This window comes from Polistes canadensis, unplaced genomic scaffold (genome assembly GCF_001313835.1).
Source record: "Polistes canadensis isolate GaletaPanama2010 unplaced genomic scaffold, ASM131383v1 scaffold_154, whole genome shotgun sequence".
Classification (NCBI taxonomy): domain Eukaryota; kingdom Metazoa; phylum Arthropoda; class Insecta; order Hymenoptera; family Vespidae; genus Polistes; species Polistes canadensis.
This window is the reverse complement of record NW_014569701.1, coordinates 232,421-249,264: the sequence shown is the minus strand read 5'-3', so window position 1 is coordinate 249,264 and position 16,844 is coordinate 232,421. Positions and strand designations below refer to the sequence as shown.

At 34.6% G+C, this 16,844-nt stretch overlaps 1 protein-coding gene across 6 annotated transcripts in view; it reads right to left on the bottom strand.

Moving 5' to 3' along the window:
• The window catches only part of LOC106788786 (Down syndrome cell adhesion molecule-like protein Dscam2), a 118,527-nt gene that overhangs the window by 21,195 nt on the left and 80,488 nt on the right, over positions 1 to 16,844 (bottom strand). For 5 of the 6 annotated variants that reach the window (XM_014752349.1, XM_014752351.1, XM_014752352.1 and 2 more), the window contains exons 11-13: positions 16,354 to 16,803; positions 2,856 to 2,975; positions 243 to 422 (exon numbers count right to left, since the gene is read on the bottom strand). In XM_014752349.1, the coding sequence (XP_014607835.1) occupies positions 243 to 422; positions 2,856 to 2,975; positions 16,354 to 16,803 (750 nt within the window). Of the gene's footprint in view, positions 1 to 242; positions 423 to 2,855; positions 2,976 to 10,546; positions 10,955 to 16,353; positions 16,804 to 16,844 lie in introns of all 6 variants that reach the window. The other variant, XM_014752350.1, reaches the window with a different exon arrangement.

The following is a 16,844-nucleotide window of genomic DNA, read 5'->3' as shown; positions in this document are numbered from 1 at the left end:
AATTAATAGAAATATTTCACATACACATATATTTACTATTTTATTATTATACATTTCTTATCTTGAATATTTCTTGTTTAATAGTTCATCAATATAGAAATGAATTAGATAGATGGATAGATAGATAGATACATAGAAAGCTATTCATAACAGAAATTTGAAGGGATATCTTGGACGTCTCTTGCTAATTGACGTAGGTACAGCAACTAGAGGTATAACCCAATGCAACATGAATATTTTACCATGAACCGTTAGGCGAATGAGCTTGCTGAGGCCAGGTCCAATGCCGTTGCTCGCTTGGCATAGATAGGAGCTGGCATGATCTCTTGATACTCGTAGAATCACCAAGGACCCATTTCCGGCAACCCCTGCTCCCTCCGTACCGCTGTATCCTAGCTCCCTATAGTCGCCTGGTGTTTCACCTAAATGTTCGGAAAGACACGTTTACTCTCACCCTTCTATTTACCACCCTTCCTTCATACCAATAACGATCGCTAATTATTACGGAACTCGAATTTCAATCGTCAGTTTCTTGTAGGGAGAGAACGTGATCTTTCGTTCGAAGTAATTGATTTCGATGAATACTATTCATTGAATTTAATATATATGTTACGGTCAATGCATATATTCCAGGGCATTGTATAAATTGCCCAAGGGGTTTTGTCTTATCTATAAAATATGTTTCATTGGAGTATGTTTAGAGCACAGGGAAGAGAGAGAAAGAAAATCTCAAGCTATTGTAAGTTAAACAAACCACGACAGGTGTGTATGTTCGTATGTTCATGAATTGATCATCACTTTCGGTACTGTGCACGTACACGTGCACGCACTTTCACAACTGTCTGACTATAAGAACTTAATCTTCCAAACTTCCACATTGTAAGAGCAGAAGGAGGTAATAATAGTTGTAGTTTGTATGTTCTACAACTTAAAATGACGTCACATCCTCTTCCCTCATCTTTCTTGTCATTCTCCTCCTTTGCTAGGAACTAAATACACGTTTCATTTTGAAAAAACTCCGAAATATATATATATATATATATCTTTCTTTTCCCATTAAATATATTTTGACGATAAGCTAACTCAATCGATAATATCAAAAGAAGGATAAGAAAGAAAAGATAAATAAGGAGGAGGAAAATCTAAAAGTTGATAAAAGAATGAAACGAAATAAGAAGAAGTTTGGTATGCACAATACGCTTAGAAAAATCGTAATACCTATGCAACGAATTTATAATAGACGTGAAGAGATTCCTTTCTTGAATCGGGCAATTCGTCGAAGGAAGCTAGAACTCGCGTGGCCTGCATACCTTTATGGCTGATCGAAATCATCTGAAATCCCCTTCCCTTTGACTACGACAGTATCTACTTCGAATCTTCGTATATATGTATGTATGCATGCATGTAACCACCCGAAGGAAAAGGAACGTTTCAATATCGTCTCTTTAAACGGTGTAAGGTTGGACTCGAAACGTTCAGGATTTTTTCTTTCTTTCTTTTTTTATTTATTTAGTTTTTTCTTTCTTTACCGAACAAAATACTCGCTGTTCTGACTTTCTCATTTCAAAGAAAATGAGAATGTATAAAACAAAAAGAATAAAAAAAAAAGGAAAAACAATATTCGTGAAAAGATAGAAGAGCGAGAAAGAGAGAGAGAGGGAGAGAGAGAGAGAGGGAGAGAAAGAGAGAGAGAGAGAGAGAGAGAGAGAGAGAGAGAGAGAGGGAGAGATAGAGATAATAATAACTTGGAACAATTTTTATTCGTTGCATGAGAGAAAGAAAAAGGAGTTTTAAAACGAAGGCAATTCAACTATCGATGAAATATCATGTCGACGATCAATGTATTGATGAAACTAATTATCCAACCGCTTTGTCAGCCGAAGGGCTTATTTCGAACTGAATGAAACTGCTGAGAATGGACGATCAGCGAATTTCGTAATAGATCGTGAACCGTACCCTTTTGTCGTCTTTCTCTTTCTCCCTTATTCCTTCGCCTACCACCTGGTGTAACTTAATGAAAGCCATTTTATATCAGACAGACGTCAAACTCGATCGACATAAAAACTGTCAAAAGTTATTAGACTACTCGAACTTCATGAAATAAAATAAAGACTCGAAAGGAAAAAGAGAGAGAGGAGAGATGGGGTGAAATAAAAAGATATATATATCTATATACATATACGCAAAGAAAGTATCTGTATATTGTATCGATGTTTTGTTTACATCAATTAACGCTTTAAAAAAATAACAAAAAAAAAAAGAACGTAAAAATAAAGATCCGAAGTAATTCAATGCGAGCTTGAATATTATATAACGAAGTTAATTTTGACGGGATAGAGAATAAGTAGGCTTGGTAAATATTAATGCGTTGACTGACGTGCTGGCTTTTTTTTTGTAATTTTTTTTTTTATATATAAAACGAAGGGGATGCATTTGATGAGAAAAAGGGAGGATTTAAAAGATTATGAATCGTTATTACTTCACATTGTAAAGTGTAAGGAATAGGGAAATATATATTACATATGAACGTAACGATCGGGATAAGGAAAATTTCAAAAAAAAAGAATAGGAAGAGGCCATGAAAACGAGAACGAGAAAGTTTTCCATCTACGTAATTGTTAAAGATGAAAAATGAGGTAGAAGAGAAGAAGAAGAAGAAGAGATGAGCGAAGGGAATTCAGCTTTGAAGTTGGCCCGATTTCTAGTCAAGTCTTCGTGACACTTGAAAGAGAGACAGAGATATATATATATATATAAAAGAAGGACGTTTCTCACCATAAGGATATAGAAGGAGTAGAAAGAAAGCGAGAAAGAGAGAGAGAGAGAGATTGAAGCTTTAAGAAGTCGTGACTTACCAATAGATTGCTTCCAAGTCACAGTCGGAATGGGGAATCCTTCGGCTTGACAAGCAATGGAGACGCCGTAACCTACAACGGCATCCTGGTCGATAGGTTCCACGGTCCACCTCGGAGGTACTAAAAATACGATCCAATTGGCTTAAAATCTTTCGGCTGGTCGAGCGCGAGTTCGATCAGAATTTCATTCGGATCCCTCTGTGTTTTCCCGATCCGCTCGACGTCGACCCGTTTCTTTTATTTCGAGTCGTCGAAGTGAACTTTAAATCGACGTCGATTACGCCTTTTCTTTTTTTCTTACTTCTTCTTTGTGTCACCTTCAATATATATATATATCATTCTATCCTTTTCTCTTTCGTTCCCTTTCACGAAAAGATATACCACGAGAAAATCTTAATCCGATTAGATATTTATTTGAAATTAGATATATTTGAAAGATATTTAAATAATTATATTCGGAATAATTTCGTGTAAACGAAACAAAAAAAAAAGGAAAAATTGAATAATTTTGAAACGTTATACTGCAAATTGGAAGACTACTGTTAAAATCACGTCACGAATTTATCCTCGAAATGGTATATACCTTGGATAAATTTTTAACCATTTCATGAATTATTTCGATAGAAAGGAATCGTAATCAAATATCAAATTCGAAAATAATCAACGGAAAAAGGGAGAATAAATCGGTGGATGATAAAATGTATTATCGAGATGAAAATATTTCTAGTTCCTGAAATATCAGAGTTAACGCTGCCGACGAAAACCAGTAGATCTTCCAACGATTTTCGTCAACGTTTCTACGTCGACGATGGTCTAGTATTTCCATGAAATACATTTCAGGTTATTACGTGTTTGAAAATTACTCAAGCTAACGTCAATATCGGCAAAGAGATAGAGAAAGAAATAGCAGAACGACACGTAGGATGGTACAGAACTTTTCTTTAAACGTTTATCTACGATCTATAAACGCAGACATTTTGCGTTGCAAAATTATTACGATAGGAAGATATCAATCAATGTTTTTGAAGGACACACCGAAGACCAAGCAATTACATCCGTTATTGATAAACGATCGGATTAATTGTTCGATTTTGATACTTGTCAAAGAATTATCTTTGACAAAATCATTTGTTCGAATTAAAAGACGTCGAGAGGATTGAGATCAAGAAATTGATCTATCCATTTTTCTTTAAGTTATTTACTTTCGTACCAATCAAGTACGCATTACGTACTTACGTGTTTTATTAATCATTTTTTCTTAAAAAACGCATGCAAATTTCAACGTATGTCTATACTGCATACTTACGCAATCACTAAGAATGTTTAAACAACAATATGTTAACAATTTCATGATGATATAATATGTAATTAATATTTATACATATATATGTATATGAAAAATACATTTCATATACATATATAGATATATGTACGTATCTATAATACTACTAAGTTACTTGAATTGACGATGTCGTATCTCTCGCAAAATCAAACGTAAACCGTCAATGCAGTCAAATCAAGAAATGTTGTGCGTGTGCTTCCGAAGAAAGGAAAGTAAGAAAATAACGGGTCGTGCGAGACTGGCCATTGAAACGAAGAAAGTGCTCTCATCTGTAAAAAAAATTGAAAACAAAAAAATTAAAATAAAATATATTCTCGACAAATCATAAAAATGTAAGTAATAAAATTGCATGCAAAGAGACGATAAATTGAATAAAAGAGATACGAAGCATTTTAAATAAATGTTCGATAATAATAATAACAATAATAATAATAATAATTAAAGAGATGTGTGAGTAATGAAACGAGATGATGACATTCCTGATAAGTAAGAAAGATATCATGCGAGAAGTGTTAGAAAAATATAACGATTACAAAAAGTCAATATCGTTCAAGTACTTTTTTAATATTGATTGAGTGTGATCGCGCGCGCATGTGTGTGTGTGTGTGTATGTCTATTTGTATGAGCAAGCAACATTCCAAGTAAAAAAGTACTGACGACAATATAAAAATACAGTGCATAGAAATAACAGCAAGAACAACAACGCAAACGATATTTTTCTAATATTTTTAACGATGAGAAACACATAAAAATTGAGGCATACGAAGAAAAAATGTGAAATACTCGTTTAACTCTTTCATCGTCATTCCAAGTTGCTCTGATATAAATATAATATAATATATATGCTTACACACGCGTATACATGTATATGTCAGCGTTAAATTGAAGAATTTAAGTAATCATGGAGACCCTAGATTTCATTGAAAATAACTAGATGTTTTGGGAAGGTATATAAAAGAATTTGGTTATTCACTAAAACTGGTTGTCTTAGGAAATAACGAGATTAGTAACGCTAACATATATATAGTATATGCTATATGATACGTATGAACATATCGTAGGTATGAATATATGTACGGGTATATAAATATGAGATGATATAAACGTTTACTATGCGAATGCATGCCTTACATCTGTTACAGACATTTGTTGCATTACAGGAGCACAACAACGTCTCGTATAATATATATATATAGATATATTATTATTATATCTATATAATTACGATATATAAATATATTTATATATCATATATAATATCAAATGATATACTACGATACACTACCTAAGGTTTACATTGAACCCTTTCCAAGAAAAAACCGGAATAACAAAATAATAAAATAAATAAAAACATATTTCTAATCTCATTCTCAAGAAAATTTGTCAAACTTCGCCTACGGCGAATCTTCAACGACGTTGTATAAATTACTGAGATGATTATGAGAGGATGTACGAGGAAAGAAATTAACAAACCAAAATAAATAGAAGAAAAAATAGGAACGTAATTAAAAGACACGTAAAAAAGTCAACGTAATTAAAAGACACTTTCCTTGTCTTACCGACTTAGGTGAGTTTATAACCGTGGCGGGAGACTCATTGAAATACTTACAATTAGTCGAAAAAATAATCAAATAAATTTCTATGAAGTTGCAAGTTTTCGAGTCAATAATTTTCATTTGTTAATTAGGTTAAATTAGGATAAGCGCCGATACTTCTTTAAAACGGCGACGATCTTTATATGGCGGACTTTCATTTTTGAAAATGAACATGCAAGATAATAATAATAATAATACTAATACTAATAATAATAATAATAATAATAATAATAAATGATAATAAATATAAGGATTGATCGATCATTTGAATATAGTGAATATTATTAATTATTATTACGGACGTATGAATCTCTGCAATGCACGTATCTCCTGTTGTACTCCTTGCTTTTCAGTCCTAAAATTATGTTACCTATCAAATGATTCTTTTTGCGTTAATAAAGACATCCTTGTCATGTTCATAATATTTTTCTTCCATAAGAGAGAAGGATCGATTAACGGAAAAATGATTTCTGACCGTTGTTCCTTAGAAACATTTCTCGTCTTGTTGAAAAATCAGAACAAATAGAGGAATTTGACTTCATCTTTAGTTGTTTTCATAATGCAGGTATAAGAAAGAAGATGGTAATAAAATCCTGCTAGAAATTTCTAGCGTCTTACGATCCTCTTTAATACGATCGTGACGAAGGGGTTTAAGAGTACAGAAGAAGAAGGAAGAAGGGGAATTGTGGGTGGAGGAGTTTAAAATAACTAAAGAGGAAGGAAGAAAAGCTCGCGGTCGTAATGCGAACCGGATATAAAAATACCACTAAAAATTTACGCTTGCCTGATCGTAAACCTGTTGCGAGAAAGGCAGCTTCTCATAAAATGAGAAAAACGTTGAGCGTGTATATGTTTGTGTGTGTGCGCGTGTGCGCACGCGCGAAGAAGGACGAGCGTATAGTATTTCGTTGATGAACATGGCCACGACTTAAAAGCACATTGCCTCCCATTTGAACAAGAGAGAACTAACATTATGACTATCTCGAGTACGTCTTCTAACGGCTTTGGTCCGTGTTGCATTCGGTAGGAACGCATTTGTTTAATGACCTGAAAAACTTGTCTCGAGTTTCCACCTGCCTGTTTTCTTTCTCGTTTAAACGTAACTGTGCATACGCACACTTTTCAATATACTTACTACGTATACATGCGCACGCATGAAAGAAGTTTCTGATTAAGGAGAGAAAGATAGAGAGCAAAAAGAAAAAAAAGTAATGCATCGATCAAAGGAACTTCTCGATGTACAGAAAATATGTAAAAAAATAAAAAAAATGGTAAATTTCTAATACAACGTATTAAGTAATTCAATGGATACGCTAAATTTCCTATTATATTAAATTTCTTTTCAAAGAGAACGTATATATGATAGAAACGGAGGGAGAAAAGAAAATTTCTTTGTAGAAAGTTAATCATTTTAAAGACGACGTAACACGGTCACGTGTATATACCATTTTATAGACGTTAGAAGAAAGATATACGATAGCGAGTAGTAGTAATTCATTGTGAGATTGTAGCCAAGGAATAAGAAGAAGATGAAGAGTATAATATAGTAGCAACGCTGTTTCAGTTTCGAATCATTGGATATTGGCTTCTTAAAGTGGAATATCTGTTCGTTTTCGATCAAACGATACACAGTTGGTATAGAAAAAGGAAAAGGGTATTAAAAAGAACTAAAAAGAGAAAGGGAGAGAGTGGTAGAACATCGTCTCGAAAAGTGTTCAACGCGAAAGGTAATAATGGAGAATAAATGGGAAGGCACGTGTTTCTTATCGTTACCGGAATACCGGCATACACTCGGTGGTTCCACGTTATCGTTCTTAGCGAGGCCCACCCGTTATTACTATCGTTATCATTTTCAACGTCCTGTTAGCTTTCGAAAATCGCACATCCTATTTTCCACTCCGTCGCACTCCATTTCGCTCAGCAAAGAGACCAAAAGAGTGAGTTTTATCTCCGACTAGTGACTCTATTAAAATTGCGTCAGTGGTATAGCAGAATCGTTGAAAAATTCAGGACGCGACTTTGCTCTTCTCTTTTCTTTCTTTCCTCCCTTATTTTTTGTTTCTTTCTTTATTTTTTTTTTTTTTTTATTATTATCATTTCAATCTTTGATATTTCAGAGTCGGACTCTGTGTCAGATATAATTTTGAAGCTAACATAAATATGTATATATTATATCGGACAACGTCTTTCACCCTATTGTATCGCGTTTAAAACTGTGTCCATCGAGTAATATTGAAGGACAGCTCGTTATCATCCATCGTCATTCTATAATTACATATTTTTCTATGTTTTGATATCATACTTAATTTTCCTAATGAGAGCCATGTAACAAAGTTTCACGAATAACAGATTTGTGGCTCGTTACAAGTTCATTGACACTAAATTCAATAAAGTTGATATTACATTGTAACGTAATTATGTAGATACAGTGACGTTTCATTGTTGTTTTGTTTACCTTGATAATTAATTTTTCAACAAAATTAATATACTCTCTCAAACAAGTATGAATGATAATGAACTATCGTAATACGTACATATATGATCCCGAAAGTGTGATAAATGTAGAAATGCGTGTACATAGTCGATGGTAAATTTGTCAATATAAAATTGATGTATTCTGTAATTTATATATATATATATATATAGTATATATACGTACACGTACATAAGTTATATACAACAGATGAGTTGCTCGATAGTAAACTTTCGAACATGAAAATGATGATGAATGTGAATACAGACTGCATTGATTTCTACTTCGTAGCATAATTTAAATTTACGGGATTGCCTTTTTATTTTGTATTTTGTTGTTCGATTTTGTTTCTGTTGTTTTTCTCTTCTCTTTCTCTGTCTCTTTTTTTTTAATTTTTTGTACCTTCTTTTTTGTTACAATAGCGAACCACTAGCTGCCAACTGAAGTTGTGGGACTTAATGAATATGAATGAAAGGAAGAACATTATGCCACAACACTACGTCATGGCCTTAATACTCTTGACGTTTTATATAACGAGAAAATACCAAGGCGAGCTCTCGTACCTTCGCTCTCGCCCCTTTTTTCCGGCCGAGATGGCGCGTATAAAAAAGGAAGAAAAACAAGAGAAAGAAGAAAAGTCGAAACTTTCGAAGAGGAGAGAAGAATTATGCTTCCTTGCGAGATTACATCGCGGTCGACCGATATCGTTTCCTTATTTTTTTTCTATTTCTCTCTCTCTCTCTCTCTGTCTCTTTTTCTTTCTCTTTTTCTTTCTCTTTTTCTTTCTCTTTTTCTTTCTCTTTTTCTTTCCCCATAAAAGCACATATGCACATGCACAGTTTCTTGAACTATTTTTCTTCCTTGGTTCGCTGCATTACCTGGACAAATGGATAATAAATTAATTGAATAGCATACTCTAGATTTGCAAAGAAAGAGAAAAATAAATAAATAAAGAAAAACTTTGTTCATTTTATAATCCTATCTGAATCTCCCTTTTATAGACTTTTTATTTTATCTCTCTTTTATAAATCCTACGTTTTCCGATTGTGCATAGGAGCTAATGAATCCGTGGAAAGACGAAACTAGCTATGGTGTTTGCGAGCGTGAATAATATATCTCGTATGCAGGGTACTGAAAAAGAGAGATAGAAAAAGAAAATAGAGAAGAAGATTAAAAAAAAAAAAAAAAAGAAAGAGAGAGAAGAAAAACGATAATTCGCATAGCCATTTACAAGTCAAATCTCTCTAACGATGCGACTCATGGAACGTGCCATGTAAAAGGGGCGGTACATATAAAAATAAGAATAAAAGAAGAAGACGGTTATTAAATACCGTAAAAAGAGAACCCTATAACGTTATAAGAACGTTTGGATGGAAAAAAGTATGACGATAAAAGTGATGTATTTATATCGATTTTAACTTTGCTTTCGCGTTACGTGATAAAAATGATTCGCTTACTAACAAATTGAAATTGACAAGGGTTTAGAAAATACAGAGAGAGTGTGAAAGGAAGGCTAGAGAAAAGTAGCTTATCCGTCGTACAATTAGTAAAAATTGGCAAAGAGCTCGAGCCAAAAATCTGAGACTTTTCTAATCAGCAATATCGTAGCTAAGGAAGATACGATAGAGAGAAAGTAAAGAAGAGAAGAAATAAAAGAAAGAGATAAAGGTGGGGAGGAGGAGGAGAAGGTAAGCACGTCGCACGGTTTGCGATCTCTCGTGGGACGTCATCAGCAAGTTCAGGGGTGAGAAGCGGGCTGGTATGTGCCGCACATCCAAAGGGAAGAAGATTAACTGTAGAGTGAGAAAGAAGAAAGGGAGGAAGGAAGGAAGGAAGGAAGGAAGGAAGGAAGGAAGGAAGGAAGGAAAGAAAGAAAGAAAGAGGATTCGCGTACGTGTCAGAGAATCGAGGTTCTTCGATCCTTCTCAAATTCCATGCTTCTCGTCCTTTCCTCGACGAAGATGTTACCTATACACACACGCTCTTATATATTCGAGAATGCGAACAGAGAGAAAAAAGAATTTTCATGATCGGCAAGCTTGTGCGATAATCAAAGATAACGAGTAGAATGTAAAGTAAAATGTATATACATATACTCTCTATTGACATTATTCGAAATGAAATTCGGTTTATGTACACGGGACACGTTCTTATATATTAGATATATCGATTAAATCATATAATACGTATATAGTATCGTACAGCTAAATATATTAAATCTCGTTAATTATATAGGATTTGAATGATGTTTTTTGTTTTGTTTTTTGGGATGGACACCAACCAGCGACGGAGAGGCCGGTCGTATGTTCGACCACGCCAGCGACGTTGCTGATCTGGCACGTGTAGTTCCCGCTGTGCCTAGCGTTGACGCTATTTATCGTGAGGATGCTGGAAAACGGCGGATAGTCGCTTATCTGTATGTCGGCGTTCGTCTCGACGTGGGTAACGCCGATGGCTTCGACGGGCTGAATTTTCGTTTGCGTTTTTGGCTGAACCTTCGTTGCTTGAACAGCTACCACCGAGGCAGTCGATGTACCACCGTCACTTGCTCTGACCTCAATCGGTTTGCCGTCCATCAACCACGTGATGTTGAAAGGCTGGTCACCCTGGCTCGCGGTACACATTAGCTGTGTCCTCATCCCCTCCGTCAGACCGTTTTCGAAATAAAACGGCGAGATCCGCGGTGGAACTATAAACGTTACACGTCTGATGATAATCATGCCACGATCACGTCATCGTATGTGTCGTTCTGTAGAATAGTAGTAACAGTAGCAGTTAGTAGTATAGTCGTAGTAACCGTCGTCGTTGTGGTTTCGTTCCATCCTACCTACATACTTATACAATTTTTATTTATATTTTTTCTTTTTTTCCTATCTCCCTTTTCACTTCCTTATTATTATGCATCGATATTTATTATGCCGATGGATATTACTTTCGGTAACGTACTGGAGTATGTGCCAAATTTTCCCTGGTTCCCTCTTTCCTTCTCTCCCCTCTTCTATTTTCTCTTTTTTTTTGTTTGATCCGTCGTTATGGGTGGCCGCGGTTTGGCTTCATAGAAGACCAACACCAAAAGGGCTCGCGTACGTAACATTTCAATCAATTTTGAATTCTTTCAATAGTCTCTCTACGAGTATCACTTGATTACTCGTAAATGATCGCAGATTATATTACTCTGTTTCGTGTGTAATAATATAAAGAACAAAGCGATATAAAATGTCATGAAATATGTCTTTCGAGAAAGAGTTAACGCGAAAAAAAAAAAGAAAAAGAAAAAGAAAAAAAAAAAGAAGAAAAGAAAAGAACGGAAAGAGGAACTCGGTGGTTAAAATAACAGAACACGTATGTATGGCTTTGCTCTATCCTTTTGTTGTCGCAACCACCTTTAACAACTTTGTCCCAGGCTATGTGCCACGAGAAACGTGACATTATTTTCCTGCTCGCTGTCTGTCTACAGCCCGAGGTGGACTACTCTACTTCGGTACGCACCGGAGTCAGTTCCAACCGCAAAGTCTCGTTATACTTGCTCCTCGTCGTTGTCGTCGTCGTCGTCGTCGTTGTCGTCGTCGTTGTCGTCGTCGTTGTCGTCGTCGTTGTCGTCGTCGTTGTCGTCGTCGTTGTCCATTGTAAGAGCTAATGGAAGGTCACAAAGTGTTGGAAACACGCCGCAAATATGTATCTCGTTTATATTCGCTACTCTTCAACAAAATCTTTTCTCCTATCCTCGATTTCGATCACTTTTTTATATTTGTCACAAAAAAAGAAAAGAAAAAAAAAGAGAGAAACTACATTTTAACGACACGTCGTTACTAAATTGTTAACATAAGATTTTTATTCCTCTTTTTTATAATTATTAATTAACGATTTTATTTATATCGATATTATCGTGCAAATTCGCATTCCTACAATTTTATTTCATACTTTTAATATCCTTAAAAAACTTGACCTAAGTCCAGATTAAATAAGTTCACATTGAATATGAATGTATGAGGTAATTAAGTACGCAATTTATATATTACATTAGAATACGAATAAAAGTATGATAGAAATAACGTGTCGGACAGAAGAAGCGATAATAATTCAATAACCTTACTCGGTACGTAGCAATCTAATGAACTTCATTTTATAAGAACCGATGAAAAATTTAGCCTTTTCATGGGACACGCTAGTAACTAGTTAGTGGACTAAATAAACTGGCTATTTTTAGCTGATTTCAACATTGTTAGTTCAGTTGGTAGAGCGACAAATAACGTGTAGAGAGAGAGAGAGAGAGAGAGAGAGAGACAGAGAGAGAGAATAAAAAGAAAAACCGTTATCCTTTTCCTGCCTACTTTTTTCGTCGTAATCTTCAAAAACGAATCCGTTGCTCGGTTGCTAAAAAAAATAATAAAGTCTAGGGAAAATTCTCTCTCGGTCATAAATATGTGTAATATGGTCTAAGAAGATGAAAAGTGGGTAGTGTAAACGTGGGTAGATGCTTTGGTGAGCACGTTTACCATGAACGGATCACGTTACCAGGGAAAATGAACATTTATGACCGAGCGCAACTGTTAATGTCGTCCAATACGTCTTTATGACGAAACTGGTCGAGCCACGTTGAGATAAGCCATACGAGAAAACGAGGAACACGTTCATAAATTTTCAACCAAGTTCAAATATCCTTGTGGCTTGAGACACTAAGTACTAGCATCAGACTTGTGTTCACCTTTCTCTCATTTTTCCTTATTTTTTCTTTTTTGTTTTTAGCATTTTTTGCTTCTCCTTTCCTCCTTTTATTCTCGTCGTAATTATGAGCATATCCTAACGCAATCATTTTCTTTTCAAACAATTTATAACATTTTGTATCTCGCTTCATTTAACATAAGTACTAAAAGATCATTTAACTAATTGCATTAAAATATGCACAACGAGACACGTGAATATACATTTGATATTATTTAAATAATGTACCTGTAGATATATTTGTAAGTATATAATAAATATGTATAAATATAAATATAACATTAACATAATTATTGATTAGCACATGTAATTGTCTCACTGAAAGAAAATATTTGATGTTATTAATCCGATTTACTTACCAATATCTGCGTGATCGTCGAAGAAATGAAAATCTTAGGACAGAAGTAAACGATCCGAATAAAGTGACGTCAACGATTTTTCTCGATTTTTTGAATAAAATGACAAACGATGAGATAAATAGATTGATCGAGATCGTTAACATCGACTTTGTCCGATCAATTTTGGTTCTTTTACTACTTGCTCGACTAACGATCGTTGTCAATCTAACGACGAATGGGTTAATAATTAGGATGATACTGTGATGACGATGAATGTTACACAAAAAATACAAAAGACCACTCCTCTTGCGAAAAATTCATTTCTACATTAATAGGATATATATATGTATATTTAAATAAGTTATAAGTTTTGAATCAAAGGATTGCTCAAGACGTGTGATGATATAACCATACAACACAATAACGAGTAATAATAAAATTGACGATGATACGAACGAATAAACAAACGTAACACGACTCCTACTGGGAAACGTAATGACGATCGTTTTCAACAAACGATCCTGTTTATATATGAAAATATACGTGTGTGCGTGATCAAATGGATTAAGTGTCAATAATACAAGTACTCAATCAAAAACATATGGATACGTGTTTCCTGATGAAAATATATATATATATATGTCAATGTTGGACGATGCATACATGTGTGCGAGGATTTAAAGTTAATACGAACGATAAAATCTCGTTGCAACATCGAGCATTTTAATACAATAATTAAAAGAAAAGCTTTCAAAGTTTTGAAAGATTAAGGTCCGTTAAAAATAAAAAAAAAAAGATACAAATTAATTCGATCCAAATTAAAAAGAAATCTCGATGTTACAGTTCGATGCGAAATACTTTCTACATATTTAATCAACGGTCGAATACATTAAAAATGTTAGTAACGAGATAATAAAATACTGGCAAAGAGTATATAGATATATATATAATATATAGATATGCTTGTGTGTGTGTGTTTATATATGAATAGTATATAAAGAGTATATAAAAGAGTATATCTCGTTATGTAAATCCGTTCGAAGCGTGCAATTAGGCGTGCAAGAAAACAGCGTGCATGGTTCGAAGTATAGTATACGGTAGAAGAAATAGGAAAAATAGAAGAAGCACAAAAGAAAGAATAAACGTATAGACGCATAGTGAGTTAGAGGATTGGAAAGAATGAAATACAGTACAAAAGAGATAGATAGATAAATAGATAGATAGATAGATAGATATATGGTTAGATAGACAGATATATAGATAGAAGAAGAAAATTGGAAGATAATAGAATGAATATTCGTAGCACGTCGAATACGATGACGCACTTCGTTAAAACAGATTCAGGAATAATTTCAGCTCGTTGATGTTGAAGTAGCACAAATTGGAATTTAATAAGATTTGAATGAGAAATTGCATCAAGTCTTATCGACTCCGAGGTATTTTATTTTCTCCCATATAAGGCTCTCTTCATTTCTTTCACAAATCACTATATACGCGTCTACAATTGTCATTGAAATCTTTTCGATAATGCTAATGCGGAAGATCAAGATGCAATATAATATCGAATCACAATTTAAGGTTTATTATTGAATACGTCACGAAGACGACGTGCCGATCTTTCCCAGCGTGCAACTGCTTTTGATAACAAACGTCTAGCAGAAATTGATCGCTTTATTTTTGTTTCTTTTTTAACTTCAAGTTAAACCGATAGATCGTTACGACGATCTATATATTTATATATGTACGTTGATCGTCGATACGATTTCGGCGATGTTTCAAGAAAGAAAGGAACAAAGAAATAAAGAAAACTTAAAAAAGGATGCAATTTGTCGCGTGTGTTCGCTAGAACGGAGCCGAATTCAAGAGAAGAATTTTCAAAAAGCTTCCGTTTCGACGAGTTTTACGAGATATTTGAAAATCTCTAGAGAAAGAAAAAGAGAGAAAATATCCGAAAGAAGAAATCAAACTCGGGAGCTTCGTCGTTGCTACAGATTTTACTCCTTGTATTTCTTTTATTCAAAGGCAATAAAAAATGAAGAAAAAAGAAAGCAAAACCTTGTCAAACTAAGATACACGAAAACTAACAGACGCGTGAACTATCTCGTACATTCTCAGACGTGTTCTCTCGGGTTCTGTTAAACGTCGGAAAGTAATCAATATAATATATGTATACACGTCACCTAGAAAACGTGAAATCCGTTTATTCGTGAAATATCTATACTGGTCTGTTAAAATGTGAAAAAAGATCGAATTACATACTTTAATTAGATAATATACGAATTCTCGAATGACGAGAAATTAGCGTATGCAATTGAAATTTGTTCCATAGATTACATTTGATAGAATAGTACAAATAATAGAAGGATATTTTTCAAAGTACAGTAAGAGATAGGAATGAATAATTATGAGCAGTGACGTTGAAAGAAAAGCAAACTTTAAGGACGGATTAAATTCCAATCCCATACTTTAACTATTCGTTTCTTGTGAATTCCTATTTTATCCAGTTATTTCATAAAACAAATATTTGAAGTGTATAATAAAATTCTCTTTATATGCTTTCCCTAAAATGCTTAGTTATTTTGCATAAGAGTAAGTATATTTCATGAATTAACTGAATTATACAATTTAACGGTGACATATATACGTAATAGAAATAAAAATACGGCTGAATTTTGGCGAATGCACACACGGCTGCGAAATTATCTCGAGGATACGTGTCGTCTCGTTGAGGGTAGGATAGTAAAAAGGTTTCGGAAGACATTTAGTGACGTCAAAAGAATTCGCTCGACGAGAAAGACACGTGTCAGCGACAAGGAAGATCACAGTAATGTATTAAAGGAAAAGAAAATATATTGGAAAAGTTTGTACCGAAATTTGAAGAAAATTTAAAAGGACAATTTTTCCGGATAATCCAATGGAAGAAAGAAAGTAAAAGAAGGGGAAAGAAGGATAAAAAAAAAGAAAAAAGAAGGAAATAAAAATAAATAAATAAAGAACGAGACAGAGTACACCAACGGTGTGCGTTTACCGTTGACGTGAAGGAGTGCAGAATGAGCGACGGTGGCTGCGCCATTGGTCACGCGACAGGTGTACGTGCCATTGTGCGCGGGTGCGATCGTGCTAATGCTCAGGGCGCTGATAAAAGCGTCATTTTGCCGGATGGTTATCGCCTTTCTCGGGTCGTGGGCTGCGGCTGCTGCTGCTGCTGCTGCTGCTGCTAAGGCGGCGGCAGTACCTTTCTTCGAACCGGGGCTGTTCTTAAGAGACTTGTTAGCAAACGAACCGATGTTCTCTCCGTTGTTAGCACGGTTTGATGACGCCTCCTGCGACGTCGTTCTGATTGTCTCTATCGGGACGTTATCTTTCAGCCACGTGAATGTTAGTGGCAGATCGCCAGTAGCGACCACGCACTGTATGCTAGTACGGTCGCCTACGTTTAAATCGCGAGCAAAACTGAAAGGCGTGATTTTAGGTGGCACTGAAAAGACAACAACAGAAAACAGAAAAGGTAGGCATTCC